We start from the raw sequence: 24,728 nt of genomic DNA, 5'->3' as shown, positions 1-24,728 counted from the left end.
TTGTGCCCTCGTCTCCGGGCCGGCCTTTATACCTTTTATTTTGCGCCATTCTTCTTCTTTTTATTTCTAACTTGTTTTCTGACTCTTCTTTGACCTCATTGATACCTTTTTGTTCTGCTTTTTTTTTTTTTACATAATATCTCCTTGCATCGTGGCTTGGCCTTGAGTTATCTGCACTATACGAAAGTTGTTTCTGCTATGCATAGGATGCATAATAGCAGATGTGAACGTCATGTTTGTACACCTCTCTATCGGTTGCATCGGATCAGGATGCACAAAAAATATATTCTTGGGTTGTAGATAGATTTTTTCTACCTTCTGTCACCTAGTACATCAGCAATGAATATAGTGTCAGCTAACGATCTTGAGTTCTCTGAAGTATTAAGTCAAAGATTGAAGGATGCGGTTACAAATCCCGCGCTGCTGGTTGGTTAGCCTCAGGCCCACATGCAGCTAAGTAAGCTATGACATCCGTCTTCAACCATTTTCTCCCTCATATACCTATATAACTATTCTATCTTCTTTTATTTGTTTTATTTTCAACAATTGAGAACGAACAACCAATAAGTTGTCCGCCCAAAAAAATTTTTTTTCCACAACAAAATGCACCCGCCGTCCCTCCAACTTTTGCGTGCTTTGCGCACGTCGATAACGAGCGATTTCCGTCAATTCCATCCTCGGTTGCCTTCTTCATTTCGCCCAGTGTCACCATGTCGCAAATATAGTAGTGCCACTCACAGGCCTTCTCAAATAGCCCCTCGCCGTCAACCGTCAAAGCCCCAATCGCATGACCGCGGCCCAAGGTCGGAGGAAAAGACCCAGACTGATTTCACGGAGCTGAATGTTTTGGGAAACCTGCCCACTCCGGCAACTGCAGTTGATGCGTGCTTGGACGATGGGTTTCACTTGGATAACGGCGTCAAGATTACTAGTGGTGATGGAGTATTACTTGTAGCTGGCGAGGCTTTTGCCTGGAGACCCTGGCAATTGCTGAAACAGAATGCGCAGGATATTACTGGCGGTCATGCGAAGACATCCATGGTAAATGGGAAGGGACAGTTTGAGATACCGGAAGAAGCGTGGGGACTCTTGAGTGTGGTTTGGCCTCGACCTGGTGAGTGATCATTCAATGCTTTGATTCCTTGCTACGTTACGGTCTTTTCGGGTTGGTTGAGCTAATATGACTTTCTTTCTCTCCTCCAAAGACATCCTCATTTTGGGCCTGGGATCTGGTATCATTCCCTTATCGCCTCAGACCAAGAGGCATATCAACTCGTTGGGCATTAGAGTCGAGATCCAGGATACTCGCAACGCATCAGCACAGTTCAACTTGCTGGCAACCGAACGCGGCGTCACTGAAGTCGCAGCAGCCATGATCCCAATTGGATGGAGAACTCGATAGGTTGACGTACTGTCTGGGTGCTACTGTGTAAATATTGTACGATAATTCAGAAGTTAGACTGCATAGGAATGGATGGTAGAAGAGTGAATCTCCTTTTGTGCTCTTGAATGCTTGAATACAGCTGTTGTGGTGTAGTATAATTCCGACTGTTACTCCGCTTTGAGGCGGCGCCAAGCTCTGATTGCGGCCTGAGGAAGCTCCCTCCGCCTTCCTTCCCTTGCTGCATCATCTCCTCCCATGCACGTAACATCGACATTCCTCAGTCGCTTCTGCCCTTTGTCCACGGATCCAGACAGAAGTTACCACTGGCCATAGTTTCACGAAACCATGTCGCGTGAGGAGCCCTTGCTCGCTCCACGCCATTCCTCCGAGCACTCGTCGATCCGCAACGAAGACGAAGAAGACGCTCTCTTGACAGGCGAGCGTACAAACCGCTTCCGAGATGGCCCACAGCGAGACTGGTCCTTCTGGCGACAGGCCGGCCTGTTTGCCTGGTCACTCATAGCCACCCTGGCCGTCATAATCCTTGCTGTTCTGTACCAGCACAAGGTAACTACACCGCAAACTGGGTCGGACGGACTCACCTGGGGTCCTGGAGGCAAGCCTGTGGGAAAACGCAATGTTATCTTTATGGTCTCGGATGGAATGGGTCCAACCAGTCTGTCCTTGACACGCAGTTTCCGCCAGCTCGAGCTGGGTCTCCCTGCCAATGATACCCTAGTTCTAGACCGGCACCATGTTGGAACCTCGCGAACTCGTTCGTCGTCAAGTTTGGTCACGGACTCAGCCGCTGGTGCAACTGCGTTTTCTTGTGGCCACAAAAGCTACAATGGTGCTATCTCTGTCCTACCAAACCACACAGCCTGTGGAACTGTGTTGGAAGCGGCACACCTTGCAGGTTACAAGACAGGGCTGGTCGTCACCACACGCATTACTGATGCTACACCCGCATGCTTTGCATCGCACGCAAACCGACGAGAGTACGAAGATCTTATCGCGGAGCAAGAAATTGGTGAACACCCCCTGGGCCGGGTCGTAGATTTGATTCTCGGAGGTGGCCGATGCCACTTTCTACCGCGAGACGTCGAGGGCGGTTGTCGTGCAGATGACAGGAATCTTGTGGAGGATGCGCAGGATAAGGGCTTTCATTATATTCAAGACCGAAACGCATTTGATGGCCTTAACGAAGGCCAAAATGCCAAGCTCCCGCTGTTGGGTCTATTTGCGGAAAGGGACATCCCCTATGAAATCGATCGTCGATTTGTTGGCGATACTTACCCTTCTCTCGAGGAGATGGCTCGTACTGCGCTGTCTGCTCTCAGCAAAGCTACCGAGGAAAGCGACAAGGGCTTCTTCATCATGATCGAGGGTTCCCGGATTGACCATGCCGGCCATGGAAACGACCCGGCAGCACAAGTGCACGAAGTCCTCGCATATGACAAAGCGTTTGCTGCTGTACTGGAGTTCATCGAAAAGGACGATACCCCCACTGTCCTAGTCAGCACCTCTGACCATGAGACAGGTGGACTCGCTGTCGCTCGGCAATTGCACAAGTCGTACCCGGAATACAAATGGCTTCCAGATGTTCTAGCCAAAGCTAAGCATTCCGGTGAATATCTCCAGAAAAAGCTGAACGAATATCTTAGCTCAGATGGCAAGGTCGATAGCCAGAAGGAGCAGCGTGAATATCTACGCGAGTCACTCTTGAAGCAGGGATTAGGCATTGAAGACGCCACTGACGAAGAGGTTGATTCGCTGCTTCAGACTGACAACGAGGTTTCGCCCAGCTACTTGTTTGCCGACATGGTCAGTCGGCGTGCTCAGGTTGGCTGGACTACACATGGACATTCAGGTAGGTCGTAGACAGCATACACAGAAAGTTATTCCAGAAACAAGATTGGTCTGGGCTAATCACTTCTTTCTCAACTTAGGCGTCGATGTCAATATTTATGCGTCGTCGACAAAGGACGCCTGGCCATTGCATGGCAACCACGAAAACACCGAAGTTGGTGATTTCCTGGCCGCGTACCTCGACCTTGATGTGGAAGCTGTCACACAAAAGCTGCAGGAACAAGCCACGCTGTCCTGGCTGGGTGATCCACTGGGAGCTGATATTCGAGTCGAGCATCTGGACAGCTACCATGGAGATTTCCGCAAGCGTGGAGAGATCTGCAACTGTGGCCAGCACTAACTATTGGTATATAGATAAAGGGAAGAAACTGTCATTTATTGTATAGTATAAGATGACATGCATGTTTATTTAGGTTGTTGTTGTTGTTGTTGTTGCTTGTTTGTAGGTTTTTGCACCAAGGCGGCGTTGGGAGATTATGAATTCACCTTCACAATAACACGAGCTTCTTTTGATTGACTATTTAGACTCATCACAACACTTGCAAGGAACTGACCAGACCTGTAAACCTGTTGAAAAGCATAAAACCAATCCTCTTTTTTTCTTTCTTGTGAGCTTTGATCTTGTCATTTGCTTAGTGCTCACTCTTATTTTTTTTTCCTCCTTCGTTCCTTTTCTTTGTTCTCTTTTCTCACAAACTCAGACACACACACAAAAAGCACTTTCTTTTCACTTCACCCCGCCATTTCATCTACCAAGAGAAAACACCATCCATCGTCATCACTATAATCACTTCTTTAATCGCTGTCATCATCATCTTTCCATCTGCAAGCAACACAGCAGTGACTGATCCTTCTCAATCCTCTCCCCCCTCAGCCTTGTCAGCTGGCTCCTCATTCTTGACAGCAGAGTCACTGGTCGAAGCCTTCGATCTCGACCTCAAGGCCGACTGCCAACGCTCTGACAGACGCTGCACCGTGCTTGCACGCTGTCTAGGCCTAGTCTCTACCGTCGTTGCCTGAGCCTCAGTAGTGGGCTGTACTGGTTCTGCTGGTGCTAGTGGTCTGTTATTTCTCGCAGCCGTTGCTGCAGTAGTAGCAGCAACAGCAGATCGACGCACTCCCTTCCTCAATTTTAGTGCCTGCATTTCCAACCGACTGGGCCGATACTTGCTGGGCGTATAGGCCGGCAGGTTGCTGCGGTCGTTGTCATTGGGCTCCGCAAACCTCACATTCTTGTCCCGTGAACGCTCCTTATTGGGGGAGGCAGTCTTCTGGAACAGACGAGGAATAGCAACCTGCTGGCCGTTGGTGTTGGTCGTGAGAAAGGGGTCTTCTGGCATACCAAGGTTTCGGACGATACGACCTCGAGAACGGTTCTGCTGATACATAGTGTTATCGCCATCGCCATTGCCGTTGATACTGTTGTTGGTTGTGTTGTAGTAGTGGCCATTGTTGCTACTGCTGCTGATAGGATAGCCGTTGTGGGTGTAATTTGCCTGTGTGTTGTGGTACAGGGTCTGGGGCTGCTGTTGAACGATCATAGCTCCGTTTTGATCCCCATTCTGGTCTGCCATTCCCATAATACTGGGTCCATGCATGTTTGTCAGATTCGCATCTGCGTTTGAGTTTAGGATTCTCGGGTCTACGGGCACGGGCATATCCGCATCCATTCCATTCATAGTCGTGTTCGTGCTCATGTTCGTGGTGCCCATGAGCATAGGATCGACATTGGCGTTGACATATCCGGCTTGACTTGGGAGAGTCGACAGCTGCTGATCAGGGGGTTAGGAGGAAGAAAAGTGTACTCGACTGGAAGCATCAGCTGAACTGCTCACCTCTGCACGGGAGTTGTCGAGGTTGTTGTTCCCATTATTCACGTACTGAAAGTACGCGTTCATTCTACTGGCATCGAGGATATACTCGCTGCTCAGGCCGAAATCGGGTTGCGTTTGGTGGATTTCTGTCAGTGTCTGGGCTGTTGCAGTGCAGTTGGCACATAAGCCTGAGATTTGACTTGGGTTGCAGGCAGGGATAGAGATTTGTGCGCCAGCCAGTCCGTTCTTGTCTTTGTCTTCGGCTTGTTGCAATCCCTGGGGGGGATGCTGTTGCGAAGGCAGGTAGCTGGCGGTTGCTGCTCTTGCATGATCTGGAAGAACCACGTTGTATTGAACAATATTACCGGCGTCATTGCGTTGAGGGTCACGCAGACGCGGCATGCATGTTGCTCCTGGTACTATTGAAGAACTGCCAGTTAAGGTTGCTGGGTTCAGAAAGTTTTTGCAGAAGACCACGATTTGGAAGTCGGTGTGCCCACAGAGAGCGTAGCGGTAGGCACCGAAGAAACACATTTTTCCTTTTTTTCCCCTCCCAAGAAGGCAGAAACAATCAGCCCTCGATCGAGTACTAGGTGGGGGGACAAAGGTATCTCCTTTTCTTTTCAAAACGAAGATGGAAAATGGAACATACCAGCAAGATCAAAGTCAATAATATATCTCGAACAGTTCGAAAAGAGTATTGACAAACTCGATCACGACAATGATGAAGAGGACTAGAACAAGCAATCCAAAGAAGAACTCTTGCCTGGGCATAGCACTGAGAATGACAAGGGCAATTAGAAGAGTTCTCATCACTCACCCTTTCACTTGCTCAGAAGAAAGCAAGATCAGAATGAAAGAAGGGCAAGAAAGAAGAAATCTAGAAAGAGAATGCTTGATACCAAGAGGTGGTCACAGTAAATGTGTGGTAGCAGAGATGTGATTGCCAAAGGTGATAGCTAGGGTGACAAGAAAAAGTTGAGAGAAGAAAGAAGAGACACAAAGAAAGGGAAGAAGGAGGGAAAGCTTGCTGCACTGTGTGTTATATGCCTATCGTCCTGGCGATGAAGACTCTATGGAAGATGATGTCGACAATAACAACAGGAGGAACGATGTAAACGTCCATTTTCATTTGTTAGCAGTAAAGCTTCAAGTTCCAGGCTGTAGAAACACTTTGATATTAAGAGAGCATTCTTATACATCCCAAATAGGAAAGATTCAAAAACTTCCTAATTGCGTAAGTGTGGTTAGGGTTAGGTTTGGCACAGCTTTAACAATCACATATCTGCAAGTTACTCTGCACACATTAGCCCTGTTTTATGCATTTACTATATTCTGCACCCCAGATACTTGACTATCTGCAGTTTGGTGAGGCTTGTGTAGCAGATAGTAAACCGGTCAGTAAACATGGAAGAAATACATCTACTAATCTACTAGTCAAATCATGGGATAGGATCAAAGAACGAAAGATCACCAGATTCATGATCAAAGGTTTATTTACAAATCAAAAGCAGTAACCACAGATGAAGAAGGGAGCAGTCAAACAAAGATAAAAGATCGTAAGAAAATAAAAAATATTATGCCATAGAGATGTGGCCATCAAAATAAACATGTTCTGGTATCCTCAGATTCGATACATCGAAGACCGGGTAGCGAATCATCATCATGTCGTGTGCAGAAAACCTACGAACAAGAAGTTAAAGAACAACCAAAGCGATGACTGCGACCAGGACAGCGAAAATCGAGCTTTGGAACACGTGCTCATTGACTGCAGCGGCTCCGGTTTGGGTGGAACCTCCCTGGCTGAACCCGGTCGAAGAGACATGGCTACCAGATGATGTGCTTGAGCCCTGGTTGCTTTCGGCTCCAGAACCGCCGCCGTTCGAGCTAGGAACAGACACTGCAGTATTTGTAGCAGACGTGGCTGTGGCTGTTGAAGAACCCGCAGTCATGTTGAGGCCCGTGTCATCAAAGTTGTTCAAGATAGTGGCGTTGTTGACAATCTCGACGGTATTGTTTGTGACCGTGTAACTGGTGTAAATGTACGAGTTATTGCCCTGGATATTGGCACCACTAGGGGGATCGTAGCAGGTGATGCTAATGTTGCGGAAAATGGCATAGTAGTATCCGGGATCCTGCATATCCTGACTATCCCAGTTGATTGGACCACCAGCCCAAGTAATAGTACCTTCTCCTTGATTCGATGCACCACCAGGCCAGAGAGAAAGTTCCAAGCGAGCCGGGGTCTGAGGGTACTCGTATTGATTGGTGGTTGAATTATAGGTTTCGTTTCTGTTCAGAACGCGGATGGATTCACCATCCAGATACCAAGTGATGGAATCCGGGGTCCAGTCAAGTTCGTAAGTATGGAAATTTTCGAATGAGTCGGAGGATATGGTACCATTCACCGCATTGTCGTCTTGATGCGCACTCGGTTAGCTTGTTATCCCCTCGAATTGGGGACGAGACAATTAACTTACAGTCCAAAATGCCCTGGAAGTAGTAATTTGTCTGCGCGGTGGTCAAATTGGCACCAACAAACTCGTAGTCGATTTCGTCTTTCACGTCGGACAGCAGGATAAAAGCGGTGATAACACCGGCATCGCGAGATGTTTTGAATGTTCCGGAGACCTTTCCGTACCAAATATAGTGGTTGTAAGACACCAGCGCACCACCGCTGTTGTTGGGCATGGTCAGGACAAGGTCCCCATTATCGGTGAGCAAGGTTCCACTGTATACCCAGTCGTAGTCGCTGGCGTTTCCGAGGTAATCATAATTCTTTGCCAGGGAGTCTAGATTGTCCCAGCTGTCAAAGGACTTGCTTTCGCAAATCGGCTCAGGGGTACACGAGTCCAGAGAAAAGGAGTATCTCGGATCGCAGCCACCGAGGCAGTAAGCACCAACACCACACTCTCCGTACTCTGCAAGCATTCAATCGAGCCGATGGTTAGCCAGAGACGTCGGCTTTCAGAGATGGGGGGCGAGCTTTCACTCACGGGAACAGCACGGAGCGTCGGAGGGGCAGTTGGAATCGCCAGTGCTGCCACAGGAGATGGTAGCCGAAGCCACTGAAGCAGACAATGCCGCAACAGCAAGAGCAGCCAAACGGAACATTGCGAAGAAAGCTTTCGTTCGCTCGCAACTATATACTAAACGTTGGATCCACACAAGGCTGGCCTCGCTAAAAGATGGCAGGTGAAAAAAGAGGGGAGGGGGTGCAGGACCCTAAACGATCGTACGAAGAAGAAAAAAAAAGAGCAAAGCACAAACAAAAGCGAGCGGCGTGTATAACGAACAAAATGTCGAAGAGTTGCAGATGAGGCACAAAAGAGGCTCGGAAAGGACGGGGCAGAGGCGAAGATACTAAATAGACTAGCCTGATCCCTGTTGTCTTACGCTAGCCAGGAACAGGCCTAGCGGGCCCCGGATCGCGCGCTGATTGGCGGTTCAGCCATCCACATGGCGGGGCGCTCTATTGGCTGTGGGCGCATCGCCGCCAGTCAGAGGAAGGAGCGACGGCCCCCCAGAGGAAGGTGCCGCCGGGCTCTGAGACATGCCAATGCGGTTAGCGCGTTCTCTTTTCCTCTCTTTCTCCCTCTTCCTTTTCTCTTCTCTTTTCTCTCAAGTTACTTTGACTCTGTGCGTTGACATACATGACTCGCCGATCAAGAATGAATCCAAGGCAGCCCTGACGCCATTGGCCCGAGCCTACCCCTGGATAGGAGATACTGATAGATCGACGCCTCTGTTGCAAGGGATATCAACGATAGTCATGATCGTACGGAGTATATGATATGCATATATACCAGTTGATAGGTAGCTGTAGTTAGCACTATAGTTAGTTATAGTTAAGTTATGCAGTGAGCTGATTACTAAGTACGTAGTAGATGTGCAGGCAGCCAATCAAATCGACGCCATGTGATCATGCTCCTGCCTCATGTGTCATTCATTTGGTCTAACTATCTAGAGACTCCTTTTCACTTCCCTTCCCAGAAAACAAAACCATTATGCCCCGAACATCTGACCGCTAGCTCTCTGCCGCCTCCAGAGCGAACTGCTCGTGGCAATCAAGATAGGGAAAACAAACGTAAACAATCACCCAACGAACATGAGGCCAACCAACATGGGCCGCCCCTGATGGCAACCCCCATCCAACCAAACAACGTCCAAAACAGAAAACTGGAGGAGCAAGCCAGACGAATGACAAGAAAAATGGAAGAGAAGAAAAGACCCAGGCTGCACGGTTTCCTTGTCCTCAATGGCTAAATTCTTCTAGCGCTCCCATGCCCCAGATGGCCCCAACTGCTCGAACTGGCGGTGCGGCGGCTGTACATGGTATCGAAGCTGCGTGGTCAACTGAAGTTCCTTCTCGCACGGGTCGGACGAGTATGTCACCGTCAGATCTTCATAGCAGCCGCGGTTGGAGCGCCAGTTCGTGAAAGTCTGCATCACTTTGCGAGCGACTGCAACGCTGAAGAAGACTGCCGTAGCTGTTGGCCGATGAGTCAGTATCCTGAGAGCAAAAGAGAATGATATTATCGTGACATACCGTTTCCAGTGTTGAATGCCCATACAAAGTCGACATTGCCGGCGCCTGCAACATCTTCCACTTCGCGGACCCATTTCAGGTAGCTTGCATGGTCTGCAATGAGTCGAGACTTCACAAAAGTGAGACGGCGCCGTTCACGATAAGGATGGCACATCCGCCTGAGTGTGTCGGTCCATTCTAGCGGCTGGCCGAGACTGATAGTCCAATCCCCCTTGCCAAAGATAGATTCGCCGCGAGTCGCCATTGACTCGGTGTTACGGTCAACGAAGATTTGAGCGTGCAAAGCGTACTGAAAGACGGCGATTGCCTTGTGATCGTCAATTACGCTCAAGTCATAAATGGCACCTTCATGAATGCGTGTGGCCACAAAACTCAAGAATCGAGGGATGCTTCTATTCGGTCCTTCCAATACGACAACCCCGGCTTTACCGTCCTCAAGGAGACCGTTCTTGTTGTCATCTTGGCGGCTAGTGTTGGATGTCGTCAGTTCAACAACATCCTTAACTGCCGCCGCCTTGACACGATTTTGAGCACGAATGGGCTGGTAGGGTCCAGTAGTCTGTTTCGCAGCTCTGGTGACCCGGAACACGCCGCGCTCGACCAACTGATCCTTGGTTGCGGAAGCAACCCGGGCCCAGGTATTCTCAGAGGCAATGGGACGCTGTGATACTTGCTGTCCAAAGTCCAATGTGGGAGGAGGTGCTTGAACGGTCTGCTCAGCAGCCACAGGGGCCGCTTGAGGGACTGGGAGAATCCCGAATCCAAGCCCAGCATTCGAAGCGGTCTGTCATATGTCAGTTCCTCGTTCACATTATTATTAATACTTGGGGAAATCACTTACCGAGAATTGCTGCTTTTGTGCTTCCTTGAGCTGGAGCGATACAGCGCTGAAAATGGTGACCAACTCAATGCTCAACTGGCCAATTCGGTTGGCTTCACCGTTGTAGCCTTGCTTGCGAAGCTACTGCAATCAGCCTCACGTGTTCTAGGTGTTTTGCTTCTTAGTATCAGACTTACCTGCTCAGCAACTTTGGCCAAGTTCTGCAGAGCCTCGCTTACGCGTGATTCCAGCATCTCGACAGGCTCGACTTGCTCCATGTGTATTGATTTCTGGGAGACGAGAAGTGAGTCGAGGGGTGCTTTCTTGCGATTTTTCTCGAGTAAACGCGCTAAGAGAATGCAGACGGGCTCAGGCAGTCAGTCCGAGCGGGGCTCGCAACTTCGTCGGTCTGTTGTCAACTCTCGAATCGCAGCTATCTCACTCGAATTCTTTAGAAAAGACACACGGATCAACAATAAGGGATTCCTTTCTTGCAAGGATGGAATGACTCGAAGAAGGATGACAAAAAGAAAGAGCACACAAGAGATGGAAGAAGCCAACCTTGAGGTGAACAACAGGGATTATCTGAGAGGAAATTTTTTTTTGTGTGTGTGTGTGTGTGTGCACATGTGAGAGAGGAAAAAAGGGGGAGCTTCGTTGATTGCTAATCAGCAGATCAGCAGACCTAGTTTCGTGTGTGTTTCCTTGTTTGTTCTTCATTTCACCAGACAAAGGTGTTCATCCAGAGGCTGAGATAGATGGTTCCGGATTACCAGGTGGTGCTAGCAACAGCCACCAGTGAGCCTCTTATTGGTGCAGTGAATGCAGCGAGCAATGGTTAAGATTACAGGGTAACGCTGGGCTTCACTGTTGCCTGGTTGAGAGGGGAAATTGATCTCTTTGTATGCTGCAGTCTTGCGCAGGTGGCAATGTCATGTATGCTGGAATTAGGGCTTATCGAATTAGGGCTAGGGATCCGGACTCAGATGTATAGGCAAAATTCTTCCTTCTTGCCAAGTTCCTAGCATTCATCTCAGCTTTACAACAAAGAAATAACTATCATATATCTTGTTTTGAAGGCATGTGACTCATTAAATTTGCACAAAGAGTCTTCCATCGCTGAGGGGGAGGGGGTTACAGCTGGCCTGAGGCTCACATTAACATTCACACCATCACAAACACCCACAATCACAAATGTATCAACCTAGCAAGCTGCGCCGCTTCAATTCCTTCAACATGGCTGCCCTGGTGTCCCTTGTCCTGGAGGCTGCATCTCGATTCTCATGGCCCCTCCGGAGAAGGTACTTGGTGCATTCTCCGACTGTGCCCCAGACAAGATACTTATATGGCTGTGGAATTTCACCGGACAGTTGCCTGCCAGATGTGTGTTTTGTTCCTCCTGCTGCTGTCATTGAATGATGGACCAGCTCACAGCTGATATCGTCTGCCATGCCTTGAAGCTGCCCATAAACCATCTTGATCAATGGCTCTCCCCGCCGGGCCTGTTCGTCGCGAAGAGCTCGGGCTTTTGCCACGGACGCGCGATTATGACCTGCTAGCACTAGATCTGCTTGGGGGAAAGAAGGGGGCGGAGCTGCTGCTGTTTCTTCGCGTTTCAGGAAATCGTTGTATTGTCTCGTGATTAGGCACTGCGCGATAGTGTCGTAGGAATGATCAGTCTCCGATTTGGTGGGCCAGAAGAGATGACGAGGGTCGCTATTGAGATACGCCCCTCGGACGAGTTTCACGCCGAGCACGAATGATTCTCTCTGCGAGATTGCGAGGTGTCTCGCAAGTGTCTTCGGGGTAGACTGAAGATAGGCCTGATATGTGTTATATATAAGAGCGTGAGGCTTCCCCTTCATAGTGAACGACCCGTTATATTTCCGCTGCAAGTCAAGAACCCAAGCATCGATAGTATCCTGGACAGCATGCTGCTCAGCATCAAACAGAAGCAGGATCTTACGCTCTCTAGCCTGGTCACAGATTTCCGTTATGGCCCTTTCAAGATCCGGGGATGGCGGAAGACCATGGACGAGATGCCGGAGTGCATGTCGACCAGCACCGGTGAATTTCAAGGCCACAAAGTCGCCTTCCTGGGCCAGCTCGACGGTCTGCATGGTGCCCCGTTTCCATTCGTCGATTTCGCGCAGGCGTCGCTCTTCCTCGGCGGCTTCTCTCCCGGTCTTGACGGATTGTGCCCCCATCTTCGACGCCTCGTCTCCATCCATAACGACTTCTCTGGCATAACCCAGAATCACGCCTGCGTATCCGAGCTGCTTCAAATCGGACATTGTCTTCCGGACCTCCGCTGGTGTCTCTCCGGCACAAAACTGCGAGTATATAGTCTGGCGAAGGAGAGACTTTAGAACGCCATTCTTATCTGGGTTCAGGATGGCGGACTTGGAGTGTGCCAGAACTGAGAGCGAGCTTAGAGCTGGCCCCAGTAGCGCTGGTACTGAGGTGCATGTGGTGATTGCCAACGAGCGTAGCACGGTGCTTAAAGGGAGGATGGCCAGGGATGATGGCGGTGACGGAGACAAGGCATGGTCTTGTTCTGTCTTTTGAGTGTGCTTTTGAGGCGCGAGTGTAGAGTGTTTGGCGTGCTGGATGATGCCAATGGATGGCTCTGTTGCAGCTGGTGCTACCCCACGGCCGTCGCTCACTTGATGGCCAAGGGAGTAGTGATGTCGGCGGTTAAAATGATATGGTGGTTTGTAGACAGCAATATCAACATGCCAGTTCTGTGACGAAACCTGACTGTGTAGACTACGAGAGAACGTCTTTCTGGGGCTTGAAGAGAGCAGCATGGTTTTGATATGACCTCGGTTTTTCTAGGCCAGACCGGGGACAGAACAATACCTGAATGAATGCTCCTGGAAAGTTCGGCCTCTTCTTAAATAATCTATTCTTTACCTATACCCTCTTAGCAGCTGCAGCCCAAGTGCGACCTCTCCTAGGTATTCTTTTCGGGCAGGCCAGAGGAGGGGTGGTTGATAGCACCGGCCCGGTTGACGCTTTCCAAGTAGCCGGGACAGCTGGCAGTCGATGTATGACTACGACCTCGCTGATTGGTTAGAGTCAAGTTGTCACTGCTGTATACAAGTATGTATAAATGCAAATAACTATACCCAACTGCTCCGCCACCGGCCAGTTCATGTATGTGCATCTCCGTAGATCCGTAGATCCTAGATCATCAAGGTATTTATTTATATATTGTCATCTAAGCGAAGAAAATCATGCATATTAGAGGAATATCCTATTCATGAGAGGCAGGCCAAAGTCGAGGTTCGCCGGGATATAGGCACAGGTCATTCCGACAGAGGCGGGAAATTTCTTAAGAAGCTGGAGGGGAAGGGGGTGAAAAAAAAAAGTCAGACAACATTCTGAAAGTGTACAGAAGGGTAAAACTCACTGCGAAGGACACTCGTAACCATTCGGATTATGCTCGAGATAAAGCTGATGATACTCCTCGGCATCCCACCATTTCCCCGCCGGCACAATCTGCGTGGTTACAGGCTGCTTGTACCACTCCTTGGCCACCTTGTCCGTGATTTCTCTGGCTATCTGCGCCTGGTCGTCGGTATGCGTGAATATGGCGCTGCGGTACTGTGTGCCCACGTCCGGGCCCTGTCTGTTCGCGGTGGTGGCGTCGTGCATGCGGTAGAAGAATTCGAGGAGTTGTCGGTATGTGACGATGGAGGGGTCGAAGGTTATCTGGAGAGCTTCGGCGTCTATACCCAGCAACTATTAGTTAGCACAGTGATCCGAGTAGAGTTTCAAGGAAGAAAGCAAGACACATACGTCCCGTATCCCCAGAGCACACCTGCCGATATGTCGGCGACTCTGTCTTCCCACCAGCATAGCCAACCTTGGCATCTAAAAGACCCTTCCCGTTCGCGAAATGCTTGCGATATAGATGCTCGACGCCCCAGAAGCAGCCTGCAGCCAAGGTGGCCTTTTGCGCGTTGTCGGGCATGGTGACGAAGCTATTACTGTTTTGGCGCGGAGTGGCGACGGAGAATGCGGCGGCGGCACTATTTGCAGACGCAGAGAGAGGTCGGAATAAGCGTGAGAAGATGGAAGTCATGATAGCGTCTGGAGTGGAAGGGCAGATGATGGAAAGAAGAAGAGGGAAGAGTAGATGGATAGAATAGAACCACGTACGTTGTTGATTAGTAACTGTAGTTGAAGAAGGCAGCTTGGCCGGTGGCGATCAGATTATAAGCTTCGTGAACCGTAGAAATGTTATGGCTCGAGATACTTCCAAGGTTGCTCGAAGATGGGAGAGAAAGATATCTCGAGTTCTTTTTTTTTTTTTTTTGGCGGAGCTCACCTGGTGGCGTCATCGCGGGTTCACCTCATTCGTTAATGGTCTGGTCTACAACAAACAGTACGAAGGAAATAGAATGGAATATATTCACACACAAGTCCAGCTAGCGATTAAAGGATACAAACACCATCAAACTACCTAGGGAGTTCCTGCACCATGACCCAAGTTCTCAAAGTGAAAGAAAAAAAAAAAAAAGAAAAAGAAAAAAGAAACGAAACGAAAAAAAGTAGAGAGAGAAGTGGTATACACTGCAATCCGAACGCCGGCATGAAAAGATATATAGCTATGCAGTCAAGGGTTATCTCAATGCTCCTCCTCGAATGCCTGGTCCGAGACTAAGTCGCGTCTCGGGACTTGTAGCAGCTGCCATGCTCAATCTGACAGCGTCTCGCCCGGACAGACTGATCTCGCGGGGCCGCACGTCGCCTCCCATGGTAATCCGGCGAGAGTTCTTGGTCACTGAAATGGCACGGGGTGCGAGAACGCTGGGCCTGGATTCGTAACTCTTGTCGCTTTTGACCATGCGTCTCGCTTCGGAAGCCGAGAACAGCGCGCTTTCCGGCGGCGAGCTACCCAGAGTAGGGCTTCTGCGCCGCTGTGTTTTGCTGACAGGCACTCCAGATGCACCGGCCCCGACGGAGATGCGTCGCATGGCGGCGCTGATTTTGATTGCGTCCTCTTTCTCAGCTTTCCACGTCCTTCTCTCACCGTCAGAAACGGGGCTGCTTCCGAGATGGCTTCCGCTGGGAGACCGAACTGCAATCCGGGATGGTCTATCCAAGGACGGCCTGTTCAGGAAACTGCTGTTTTCGATATTGCGAAGAGGGGTATGTTCATCTGAGGAGAGATTCGTTATCGTGGGTGGTACCGGCGATCCGGGTTTCTTGGACAAAAACCCAGCCTTGAACCGATTATTCTTGCTAGGCATTCCTAAAGTCGGCTCGGGCGCTGGTGGAAGAGGAGAAGAGGACCGATGCGAGTCTTCCTTCTTAGGGTTGTAGACGGCTATATTTCGAGGCATCGGGGAGATCCTCGGGAGAGGCAGCTCTTCTGGCGAATCTTCCACAGTTGTTTCGGCATTCTGAGGCGTCTTCTCGAATTCAGCGAGAGATCCATCTTCCTCATCATCCTTCCATCGTACAGCTCTCCTGCTTGTTGTTGTCTTGTTCGTAGCCGGCGCCTTGACGGGCGTGAAGCTGACTGCCTTCTTCGCCATTCCTAGCTTACGGCGCCGTGGAGTGTTCTTCAACGGGGAAACTGACACGTGTGGTGCAATGGCCGTCACTGGATTCAGTGATTTAGGGGGAATTGCAGCAAGACTGGACTTTCTTCGGCGTGATGATGTATCGGGCTTTGGTATCGAAGGAAGGCCGATGGAAGGCATCTTGCCGTCAGGCTTGACGACATTCGAGACCGAGGAGATACACGAAGATAGCATCTTCTGAAGTATTTTCTTGCCAGCTTCGATTGCTTCGGTTTCCGTGAGCTGCATAATGTTCTCAATCGAGGACACTATTTCAAACTGCGCCTGGAGGAGTGTTTGCACAGTAGATACGTCTCCTGCTTTGTCTTGCTCAGAAACAGCACACAGCATTTCGCGTTCCGCATGTGCTTTGAGCAACTCTGCTTCACGCGTAAGATTGGCAATATCTGAGTTGTCGCTAATTTCAAATTCTCGGAGTTGCTGGATGCCATGTTCCAGGGCAGTGTTAATAGGCCTATCCCAGTTGTTCTTCGAGATGCGTTGATTGAAATGATGGCGGGTATTTTCCAATTCAAACAGAATACCCTGTGCCGTTTTCCTGATAGCTTGCAGGTTTTCCATGGGCGTCTCACTCTCGCACGAGGCACAGACTTCTTCAAAGGCAGCGATCCAGGATGAAAGCATGGCGATTCTTCGGCTGACTTGCCTCAACTTCAACATGCTTGCCGTCTTCTCCTGTCTCTCCGCCGCGGCATTATCATAAGCACTACGCAGGCGAGAAACGCTTTCTCGGGAGACAGCCTCTTTCTTTTCACTTTGTTTCCGGAATTTGGCAAAAGCAATCGACTCGTAATCTCTTTGCTGAGCCTTGAGTTCATTAATAAGAGCCATCTGTTCATCGATTTTGACCAAAAAGTCCTTGACGTGGCGATTCACGTTATATACATTCCTCGTCACCTTGGTCTGAATGTTCTTTGCTCTATTCGCATATCGAAGTGTGTTTTGTGTTTCATCAAAGTGCTGACTTGAAGGGCTGACGCAGACAATCATCACTGTCTTGCAATTTCCACCGAGAGAGAACTTTAGGAGACGTGTGAGTTTAGAATTTCGATAAGGAATATGATTTCGTTTTCGCGGATCACAGAGCGCATTGATGCAGCTTCCTAAAGCAAGCAGAGACTTGTTGATGTTGGCTCCTTCCTGAAGTCGCTCGCCGCGGTTCCTGGTTGCACTGGCTCTTTCGCTTCCGGCAAGATCGATGATGCTCAGAGTGGCCATTGTCAGAGGTTCGTTGACGTCGGCGTTGCGGTCCTTTTGCGCAATATTAATCTGGAGCACGGCGTGTGATCGGGATGATGTGGCGTTGGCTTCGGTGGGGGACATGGTGCGATTCTCATTACCACGCATTATCATATCCATGACCTCCTGTACATTTTGTGGGTGATGGCTCGATAGACCAGCTACCGAGACCGCTTGATTAGCATCTTCACGCAGCATAAGCCCTTTGCGGTCCCCAAGGACGAGCAAGTCTCGGATTGTCTCGTTGTAAATCTCGAGATAGGAGAGAGAAACTTCGGTCACCGTCTCCTCTTTTCGTTCGTCGATCCTCTCGAACAATTCCTGCATGGTCAGAAAGATGATTCCAGGTTGTTGAGCAGTGCCGGTGATAGTGTGTGTTTTCCCACATCCCGTGGCACCGTAGGCAAACACAGTTGCATTGTACCCATCCAGCACACTGTCGAGAAGGTTTCGTGTAGTAGACTCGTAGACTTCGGCCTGTGTCGTATTTTCGTCGAAAATCCTGTCAAAACCAAACGTCTGATCTTTGACTCGCTTTCCATTGGGTACAACACTCCGAGAAAACTTCTGGACGGGATTGTCCTCTGGTGGATCGAATATACTGTTTTTTATTTCATCTCTCTGTGAGTGAGTGTCCGTAGTTCTCGGTAGGAACACAAAACTCACAGGCACTTATCGTCGACAACCTTGATGACTGGCCGAATGCCCCTTTGAGCCAGTTTCGGGGTGCTGGGGACGCCAGCCAGGGAACCGTCGCCGAGGAACAGTGGCGCTTCGTCACATTTGGATAGCTGTGCAGCCTCTCGAATGGTAAAGGGCCGGACTCTGACCGTCACCGAGATTGATGACGAGGCGCTTGATGCACCCATGCCGAAAGCGAGCGGCGGGAACGAGGGCCGAGCAGACAGACAGACAGTAGAAGAATACGCAGATAAGCAGATGCTGTGGGTGAGTAAGTGGCCGCTCAAGGGCGAATGCAACGATTTATCGATAGGATGACAGCCCGAAGACACGAGAAGCATCAGACACGAAGGAATGTTTGTGGTGGAGTTGGCAGCTTCCTGTTTGGCGCTGATTTGCTGCTGTTGTCCCGGCAACCGCTAGCGCCGCCGCAGCTTCCACGTGAAGCTCTCCTCCATTACTCTAACTACAGAAGTTATAGATGGAAATGCTCGACTTGACATCACATTTGCCAGAAATGGACTATATAACACATGTAGTTGGTGCATCGTATGAAACATAGCTTCCAGTCGGGTCTTCGTCTCCAGCAGACGACATGTAAAAACGCCAAATTGCCAGCAACGCCAACCTCCTTCCATCCGGTCTACCCAGGGCGTTGCGCCGTAAAACAAAAGAGAAAGAAGATAGAGAGAGAGCAAGCAGCATCTACTCGGGCTCTTCGTCGTCGAGGGATGGGAGCACTACGTCCCATCCAGCGTCTGCAAAATCCTCGTCTGACTCGGCACCGTCGCCCTCGCCCCCAGAAGCTCGCTTGAACCGAAAGGCAATCGCCTGGCCATCACGGATATCGGCTCCCTGTAGACTATCTGCCAGCGACCCCTTCTTGGGACGTCCGGCGCCGTTTTTGCCTTCGTGCTCAGCCTCTCCGGTTTGAAGGGCTAGACGAACCCAGCCTTTCTCAAGCTCATTTCGGTCGATAGGGACGCCAAACTCGATATCGGCTGGGTTTTCCGGGACAGGATCGCCGTTGATTTCTCGAACATTGCGCGATTTGAGCGCGTTGTGAAGCTTCTCCTTGGTGGAGGGGATTGATTCTTGGGCGGGGAGCATCAGCAGCACCGTCGTCTTGTGCTTTTTGAACCGCAAGGTCCAGCTCAACGGGTCTGGTTTCGACTAAATCCGTATCAAATACAGGAGTCAGCGTTTGTCAAGTATTATATATTGTATTCTATTTACTGGGCCAAAACTGGACACTTACCATGGGCGGCCGTCGGGATATCAAGTCTCGTTTAAGGACGTATCTCAAGTTGGGTTTTTGAACGGGCCGGAGCGGAGAACACCAAAGCTTTGCCTGCCTCCCAAAGATTGATTGTCACCCTGCCTCAATCAACAAAGCTCACATCGTCGTCTCGCCTGCTCTTGTCTTGTCTACGTTTAATTGGCGAGTGGCTCATTCTGATTCATCTTTTTCTTTACTACACTTTTTTTCTTTTGGTTTTCATCAATCCTTCTACCAGCATGGCAGGAGCTCATTCAGAACGAACCTGGGCAGAGGAGCCGGCATTGGTGAAAATCATCCACTGGTACAAGCTGTTCGACTCCGACACGCCCCCCAGACTCGGCATTGACATTGAACGGCGACTGCCATATACAGCCCTCTCTGCATTTTCCGTCGGTCTCGGTGTTGGCTCAAACCATGGAGCGCGAAAGGCCGCATACCAGTTCCGAGCGGAAAACGCCCACAGATTCCCGACTACGTCGACAGGCTGGTTCCAGTACCATAAGACGAAGAATTATAAGTCTATTGTGGGCGGCGTGTTCGACGGAGCCAAACTGGGCACAAAGCTAGGTCTTGGTGCTATGGCTTTCTGTCTGTTCGAAGAGACGGTCGATTGTGCTCGCCATGATCGCCGAGACTTTCTCTCGACCGTCATCGCTGGCCTGTCATTCTCTGGCATCTACAGTGTGCTAGGTACTGTTTATTTGCTTCCGAAAAATCGCAATGTGTAACTACTTACGTGCTAACTGTCTTTTGTTTCTTTCAGCTCGTCATGATATATACACTGCTGCGCGCACCACGAAACTGGGTCTGAAGCTGAGTCTCGCGTACGGGTTAACCCAAGATGCTCTCGAGACGATGAAGGGAAATCGTCCTGCCTACATTCAATATCTCTTTGGTCCTGGCAATTCCGATACACCCAAGTACACTGTGTGAACTAGACCTGTCGGATCTTTCCGCTATCGAAACGCCGCTCAAAGAAAAATCCCAATACTGTCTCGTGAAAATCTTCACCTTCACCGTCAGCTAATCATGGCCTGACTGTCGCTCGCATCAGATCATACGATGTGCCCCCCCACCCCCCGTCTATCAGGAGAAAATACCTACGTGCACGACCCTCCACGTGAGTCGATGAGACGGCTCCATCATCGGATTGGATTGTGAAGGATCTACCTCTACCTTGTAGGCCTATACCTACATCTTACTCCGATATCAAGTGGGCCAGGATTGACAAGGTTATTTTGAAAAATTTTCGAGCTTTCGTCATCACTTCTCGCCTGTCACCTCAAGGCTTAGGCTGAAGAACATGTCTCCGACAGCCAATGCGGATTGGACAATCGGACAAACTCTCAGGCACGCTTGTTGAGATTAATAATAATAGGAGTAGTTAGTAACTAGTAGTAGAAAAATGACCGTGGGGGCCAGTTTCATCTGTCTGCGGCCGATGGGCGAGTGTCCACCCCGAAATCTAAATATGCTTCAATTTTTTTCAGGGCTGTAGCTGTAGATGGATGTAACCTGGAAAAGGCATAAAGCGCTCTCTCATCGCATAGATCTTTGAAAAGGGACATGCGATACAAGTGAATATTCACCTGTAAAAGATGCCCGAGCAAGCCGCAACGAAAGAAACAAATCGCTCTCGAATGGCCCCCATTCTCTCCCCTACAGTAGTGCTGCTCTAGTGACAACGCGCTTTCTAGAAGGCTTCCAGAAAAGACTAGCTGACCAGAGACTTTGTGATTTCACAGACATCCAGTCCCTGGCACTAGTCTCGCTCTTCTCGAGGGATAAAAATAACTGCATATGGACAGGGATTGCGACTATTGCTCTGCAGAATCTGCTACTGCACGAAATGTGGTCTGATGCGCATCGATTGGATGCGAAATCTCTCAGCTGAAGATAGCCTCTCTTGCCCTACATCACGCATCCGAACCCCCAGGGCAGACATGGATGCTGTCGCTAGAACAAGACTGCAATCGCATATGCAGCCTAACTGTGTGTGTGTGTGTGTGTGTATGTAGTAGTATCCCATAGATCCACCCGGCTTCTCTGCACACGTATGGATTGTTCCCCCCACCACTCGCTCCCTATTCCTGTTCCCTCGTGTCTCCGGCTTGGAAAAATTCTGCTTCTCTCTTCACCATCCGTGTTCTCTCTCCGGCGGTCGTTGGTCGTTGGTCGTCAACAAAGTGAGGCTTCGGTTCGGCAGTTGGGATTTGGTGGTGGATCTCCCGCATTCGCTCTTTCCCCGCCATCCCCAACTGCGCTTTTATGCTCCGACTATTGCTCGAGCTGGCTCGCTCTCTCTCCCCTCTCTCTCTCTCTCTCGCTCTCTCTTCACCCTCGTCCCAGCCAGCTGCATTCCGCTTCCTAGCTAGTGCTGCTTCACATAGCTTTCTCAAATAGACGCACTCTGGCATCTATCTTATCCTCCCGCGTGCTTCACGGCCCATGCCACTATCGTCGACGTCATTGAACCCTCGTGCGCCATCATCGCATCATGTGTATTCCCTAATGTTCGTTGCTTGCCGACTCGAGGAATAATACTAGAGGAACAATTCTTGAGCAGTCAGTCATGCGGCGTCAGCGCCGTTCCAGCAGTGCGGCGTCCTCAAAGGGCGCCGCGCCCATCCCGGAGGCGGTCTCCCTGATACACTCATTCGACTCGGCCATGAACCCCAACCGGCCGGTGCGTCCATCGCCATTGGCATCTTCGCAGATCCAGGGAATGCCGCTGGATTTGATTGACCGCATTCGCAACTTCCCCCTCTTCCAATCCACTCCCGAATCCTTTCTAGCCGAAGTCGGCCTGCATCTACGTCCGCAGCTCCATGCCGCTAATGACTACATCGTGACCGAGGGAGATGAAGCAAAGGCCATGTACTGGCTGGTGCGAGGCGCCGTTGCCGTCACTTCGCGAGATGGAGAGAGCGTACATGCTGAATTGAAGCCCGGAGCCTTCTTTGGCGAAATCGGGGTCTTGATGGACCGACCTCGTACCGCAACAATCATTGCCCGGACTCGCTGCATGCTGGTTGTCCTCACAAAGGAAGACTTTCGCAAAATACTTCCTCGATTCCCCGATGTCGAACGCGCCATCCGAGACGAAGCTCTGGAGCGCCTGGCCATTCTGGAAAAGAAGAATAAAGATCGTTTTGGTGAGGATGACAAGACAGCGGGCATGAATCGGCGCGGCTCTAAGAGGTTGCGCGAGAGTACTCCTTCCGGGGGCCTTTCACCGGGAGAGGAGCTCGACTCGAGAACGGTGACCACGAATAAAAAGCGCAAGTCCCCGAGTCCAGGCCTCTCGGACATCTCATCGAGCGCCCTCGCAAATGGATCAGTCAATGTCCGTTTGCTGTTGAAAGAAATGCCACTTTTCTCAAGTCTTCCCCCCGATCTCCTCCACTTCCTGGGATTGAAACTCCAACCCCAATCGTATCCACCTTTCATCGACATCATACGTCAAGATTCCCTAGGTCGCGAAATTTATTTTATTGCTCGAGGCGAAGTTGAGATTCTCAACGAAAACAAAGACTCTGAGAATCTTCGGAGAGGGTCAGACGACCAGGCCGGCCGCACAGTCGAAGTCAAGGCACGTCTTCGGCAGGGACAATACTTTGGCGAAATCGTTAGTTTATCATTGACTCCTCGCCGGACTGCTACAGTGAGATCAGTTACCTCGGTTGAGTGTCTCATGCTCAGCGGAGATGTCTTGAAAGAGTTCTGGGAGAAATGTCCTGACGGACTACGGCAACAAATTGAAGTCACGGCAAAAAGGCGACTTGAATCGGCCACAGACGGTGATGTCTTGATGCCTGACGTGAAAGACCCGACGCCTCCAATAAACCAATTGTCCATTGATGACAAGTTTAAGCTTACAAATTTCCGAAGAAAGTCGATGCCAATGGTAACTCTGACTGAATCCGAACTGGACAACACCCATCATAATCACGCCAACGGAGACGAGGAAATGCCGGTCCTGAGCCCGTCAGATCCTGATCCGTTTTTGAACATTGGACTCGATAATGTGAAACTCAAGTCACGTCGAGGCTCCGTAGCCATCATCGCTCCCAAGGAAGCTGGTAGCACAGGGCAAACAACGCCGACTGAGCCGCGTCCTGGCAGCTCCTTCAGAGCAATGCCACATACGAATGGTACAACCTCGTCGAGACATCGATCAACGAGTCTACTTTATCAGTATCAGCTGGGAAACCGCGGGTATCTACCAGACAATGTACTTATATGCATTTTCCAGTATTTAGACCTTCATCATTTATTGCGCCTCCGTGCTGTTTGTGTCCATTGGTCCAAGATCCTAGCAGAGTCACCAGCGCTCTGTCAATATTTGGATCTAAGCGCCTACAATCGCAAAGTTACCGACGATGTTCTTTCGACGATAATCTGCCCATTTGTCAAGGATCGTCCATTATATATCGATATCAACAACTGCTTTCACATCACCGATGAAGGCTTCAAGGCTTTGGCAAAGACATGCGGCCACAATGTTCGAGCATGGAAAATGAAGAGTGTGTGGGATGTAACGGCAACGGCGATATTAGATATGGCAGGAAAGGCTACAGGGCTGCAAGAGGTTGATTTGAGCAACTGCAGGAAAGTGAGCGACACTCTGCTGGCCAGACTTGTTGGATGGGTAGTCCCATCAACAACACTAGTCCATCATAACCAAACCAAAACCAACATGAAGCCCACCATACAGACAGCTTCGGGCGCAGTATATGGCTGTCCACAGCTGAAGAAGCTGACGTTGTCTTACTGTAAACACGTCACTGATCGCTCCATGCACCATATTGCGTCTCATGCTGCTCCGCGCATCGAGCAAGTTGACTTGACGAGATGTACAACTATTACAGATCAGGGTTTTCAATACTGGGGCAATGCCCAGTTCACGAACCTGCGAAGGCTTTGTCTGGCGGATTGTACTTACTTGACAGATCATGCCATTGTTTGTCTGACAAATGCGGCGAAGAATTTACAGGAATTGGACTTGGTAAGTTTGCAACGCCACATTCTAGAAAAAAGTCGAGAGCAGAACTAACAGTGAATGTATTCAGTCATTTTGCTGTGCGCTGTCGGACACGGCCACCGAAGTCTTGGCTTTACAATGCCCCCAGCTACTCAAATTGAACATGTCATTTTGTGGCTCCGCAGTCTCTGATCCCTCACTCAGGAGTCTAAGTCTACATTTATTGTTTCTCGAGGAACTATCCGTCCGAGGCTGTGTTCGAGTAACCGGTATAGGGATTGAAGCTGTTGCAGAAGGATGCCAGAATCTCACCTACTTTAACGTCAGCCAGTGCAAAAACCTTACGCCTTGGCTCGAGCGCGGAGGACAATTTCAATATCAAGACAAAATCCATTTTGAGACTGTTGCTAGAAACGGCCTACTACATTAATTACTCACCTCGGTTTCCCTTTTTCCTTATTCTCAGCGCCATTGACCTTGGGACGCATTCGGATTGTTTTATTTCGGCT

At 49.9% G+C, this 24,728-nt stretch overlaps 11 protein-coding genes across 11 annotated transcripts; 4 read left to right on the top strand and 7 right to left on the bottom strand.

The window, feature by feature from the left end:
* Positions 1-603: 603 nt before the first annotated feature.
* UA08_08346 (hypothetical protein) lies at positions 604-1,402 on the top strand (the record flags this gene model as incomplete). Its single annotated transcript, XM_020263260.1, has 2 exons — positions 604-1,114; positions 1,206-1,402. 2 exons carry the CDS (start codon positions 604-606, stop codon positions 1,400-1,402), a joined length of 708 nt encoding a protein of 235 aa, XP_020116673.1.
* A 327-nt stretch (positions 1,403-1,729) lies between these two features.
* Positions 1,730-3,593, top strand: UA08_08345 (Repressible alkaline phosphatase; the record flags this gene model as incomplete). Its single annotated transcript, XM_020263259.1, has 2 exons — positions 1,730-3,254; positions 3,334-3,593. 2 exons carry the CDS (start codon positions 1,730-1,732, stop codon positions 3,591-3,593), a joined length of 1,785 nt encoding a protein of 594 aa, XP_020116672.1.
* Positions 3,594-4,107: 514 nt separating this feature from the next.
* Positions 4,108-5,601, bottom strand: UA08_08344 (hypothetical protein; the record flags this gene model as incomplete). The annotated part of the gene is made up of 2 exons (XM_020263256.1): positions 4,108-5,025; positions 5,089-5,601. 2 exons carry the CDS (start codon positions 5,599-5,601, stop codon positions 4,108-4,110), a joined length of 1,431 nt encoding a protein of 476 aa, XP_020116675.1.
* Positions 5,602-6,764: 1,163 nt separating this feature from the next.
* UA08_08343 (putative glycosidase crf2) lies at positions 6,765-8,181 on the bottom strand (the record flags this gene model as incomplete). Its single annotated transcript, XM_020263255.1, has 3 exons — positions 6,765-7,486; positions 7,548-7,988; positions 8,064-8,181. The coding sequence occupies 3 exons, from the start codon at positions 8,179-8,181 to the stop codon at positions 6,765-6,767; spliced, it is 1,281 nt and encodes a 426-aa protein (XP_020116674.1).
* A 1,158-nt stretch (positions 8,182-9,339) lies between these two features.
* Positions 9,340-10,714, bottom strand: UA08_08342 (hypothetical protein; the record flags this gene model as incomplete). The annotated part of the gene is made up of 4 exons (XM_020263254.1): positions 9,340-9,557; positions 9,617-10,400; positions 10,458-10,577; positions 10,634-10,714. 4 exons carry the CDS (start codon positions 10,712-10,714, stop codon positions 9,340-9,342), a joined length of 1,203 nt encoding a protein of 400 aa, XP_020116722.1.
* Positions 10,715-11,635: 921 nt separating this feature from the next.
* UA08_08341 (hypothetical protein) lies at positions 11,636-13,246 on the bottom strand (the record flags this gene model as incomplete). The annotated part of the gene is made up of 1 exon (XM_020263253.1): positions 11,636-13,246. The coding sequence occupies one exon, from the start codon at positions 13,244-13,246 to the stop codon at positions 11,636-11,638; it is 1,611 nt and encodes a 536-aa protein (XP_020116676.1).
* A 601-nt stretch (positions 13,247-13,847) lies between these two features.
* UA08_08340 (putative peptide methionine sulfoxide reductase) lies at positions 13,848-14,526 on the bottom strand (the record flags this gene model as incomplete). Its single annotated transcript, XM_020263252.1, has 2 exons — positions 13,848-14,170; positions 14,241-14,526. 2 exons carry the CDS (start codon positions 14,524-14,526, stop codon positions 13,848-13,850), a joined length of 609 nt encoding a protein of 202 aa, XP_020116678.1.
* A 541-nt stretch (positions 14,527-15,067) lies between these two features.
* UA08_08339 (hypothetical protein) lies at positions 15,068-18,141 on the bottom strand (the record flags this gene model as incomplete). The annotated part of the gene is made up of 2 exons (XM_020263251.1): positions 15,068-17,873; positions 17,939-18,141. 2 exons carry the CDS (start codon positions 18,139-18,141, stop codon positions 15,068-15,070), a joined length of 3,009 nt encoding a protein of 1,002 aa, XP_020116677.1.
* Positions 18,142-18,658: 517 nt separating this feature from the next.
* On the bottom strand, positions 18,659-19,214 carry UA08_08338 (hypothetical protein; the record flags this gene model as incomplete). Its single annotated transcript, XM_020263250.1, has 2 exons — positions 18,659-19,126; positions 19,212-19,214. 2 exons carry the CDS (start codon positions 19,212-19,214, stop codon positions 18,659-18,661), a joined length of 471 nt encoding a protein of 156 aa, XP_020116504.1.
* Positions 19,215-19,471: 257 nt separating this feature from the next.
* UA08_08337 (hypothetical protein) lies at positions 19,472-20,168 on the top strand (the record flags this gene model as incomplete). The annotated part of the gene is made up of 2 exons (XM_020263249.1): positions 19,472-19,925; positions 19,999-20,168. 2 exons carry the CDS (start codon positions 19,472-19,474, stop codon positions 20,166-20,168), a joined length of 624 nt encoding a protein of 207 aa, XP_020116505.1.
* A 1,639-nt stretch (positions 20,169-21,807) lies between these two features.
* Positions 21,808-24,649, top strand: UA08_08336 (hypothetical protein; the record flags this gene model as incomplete). Its single annotated transcript, XM_020263248.1, has 2 exons — positions 21,808-24,243; positions 24,308-24,649. 2 exons carry the CDS (start codon positions 21,808-21,810, stop codon positions 24,647-24,649), a joined length of 2,778 nt encoding a protein of 925 aa, XP_020116508.1.
* Between the last annotated feature and the right edge of the window lie 79 nt (positions 24,650-24,728).

The sequence above is a fragment of the Talaromyces atroroseus genome, assembly GCF_001907595.1.
Source record: "Talaromyces atroroseus strain IBT 11181 chromosome Unknown scaffold_13, whole genome shotgun sequence".
Classification (NCBI taxonomy): domain Eukaryota; kingdom Fungi; phylum Ascomycota; class Eurotiomycetes; order Eurotiales; family Trichocomaceae; genus Talaromyces; species Talaromyces atroroseus.
The sequence above is the reverse complement of the archived record's forward strand: the minus strand, read 5'-3'. Positions and strand labels throughout refer to the sequence as shown.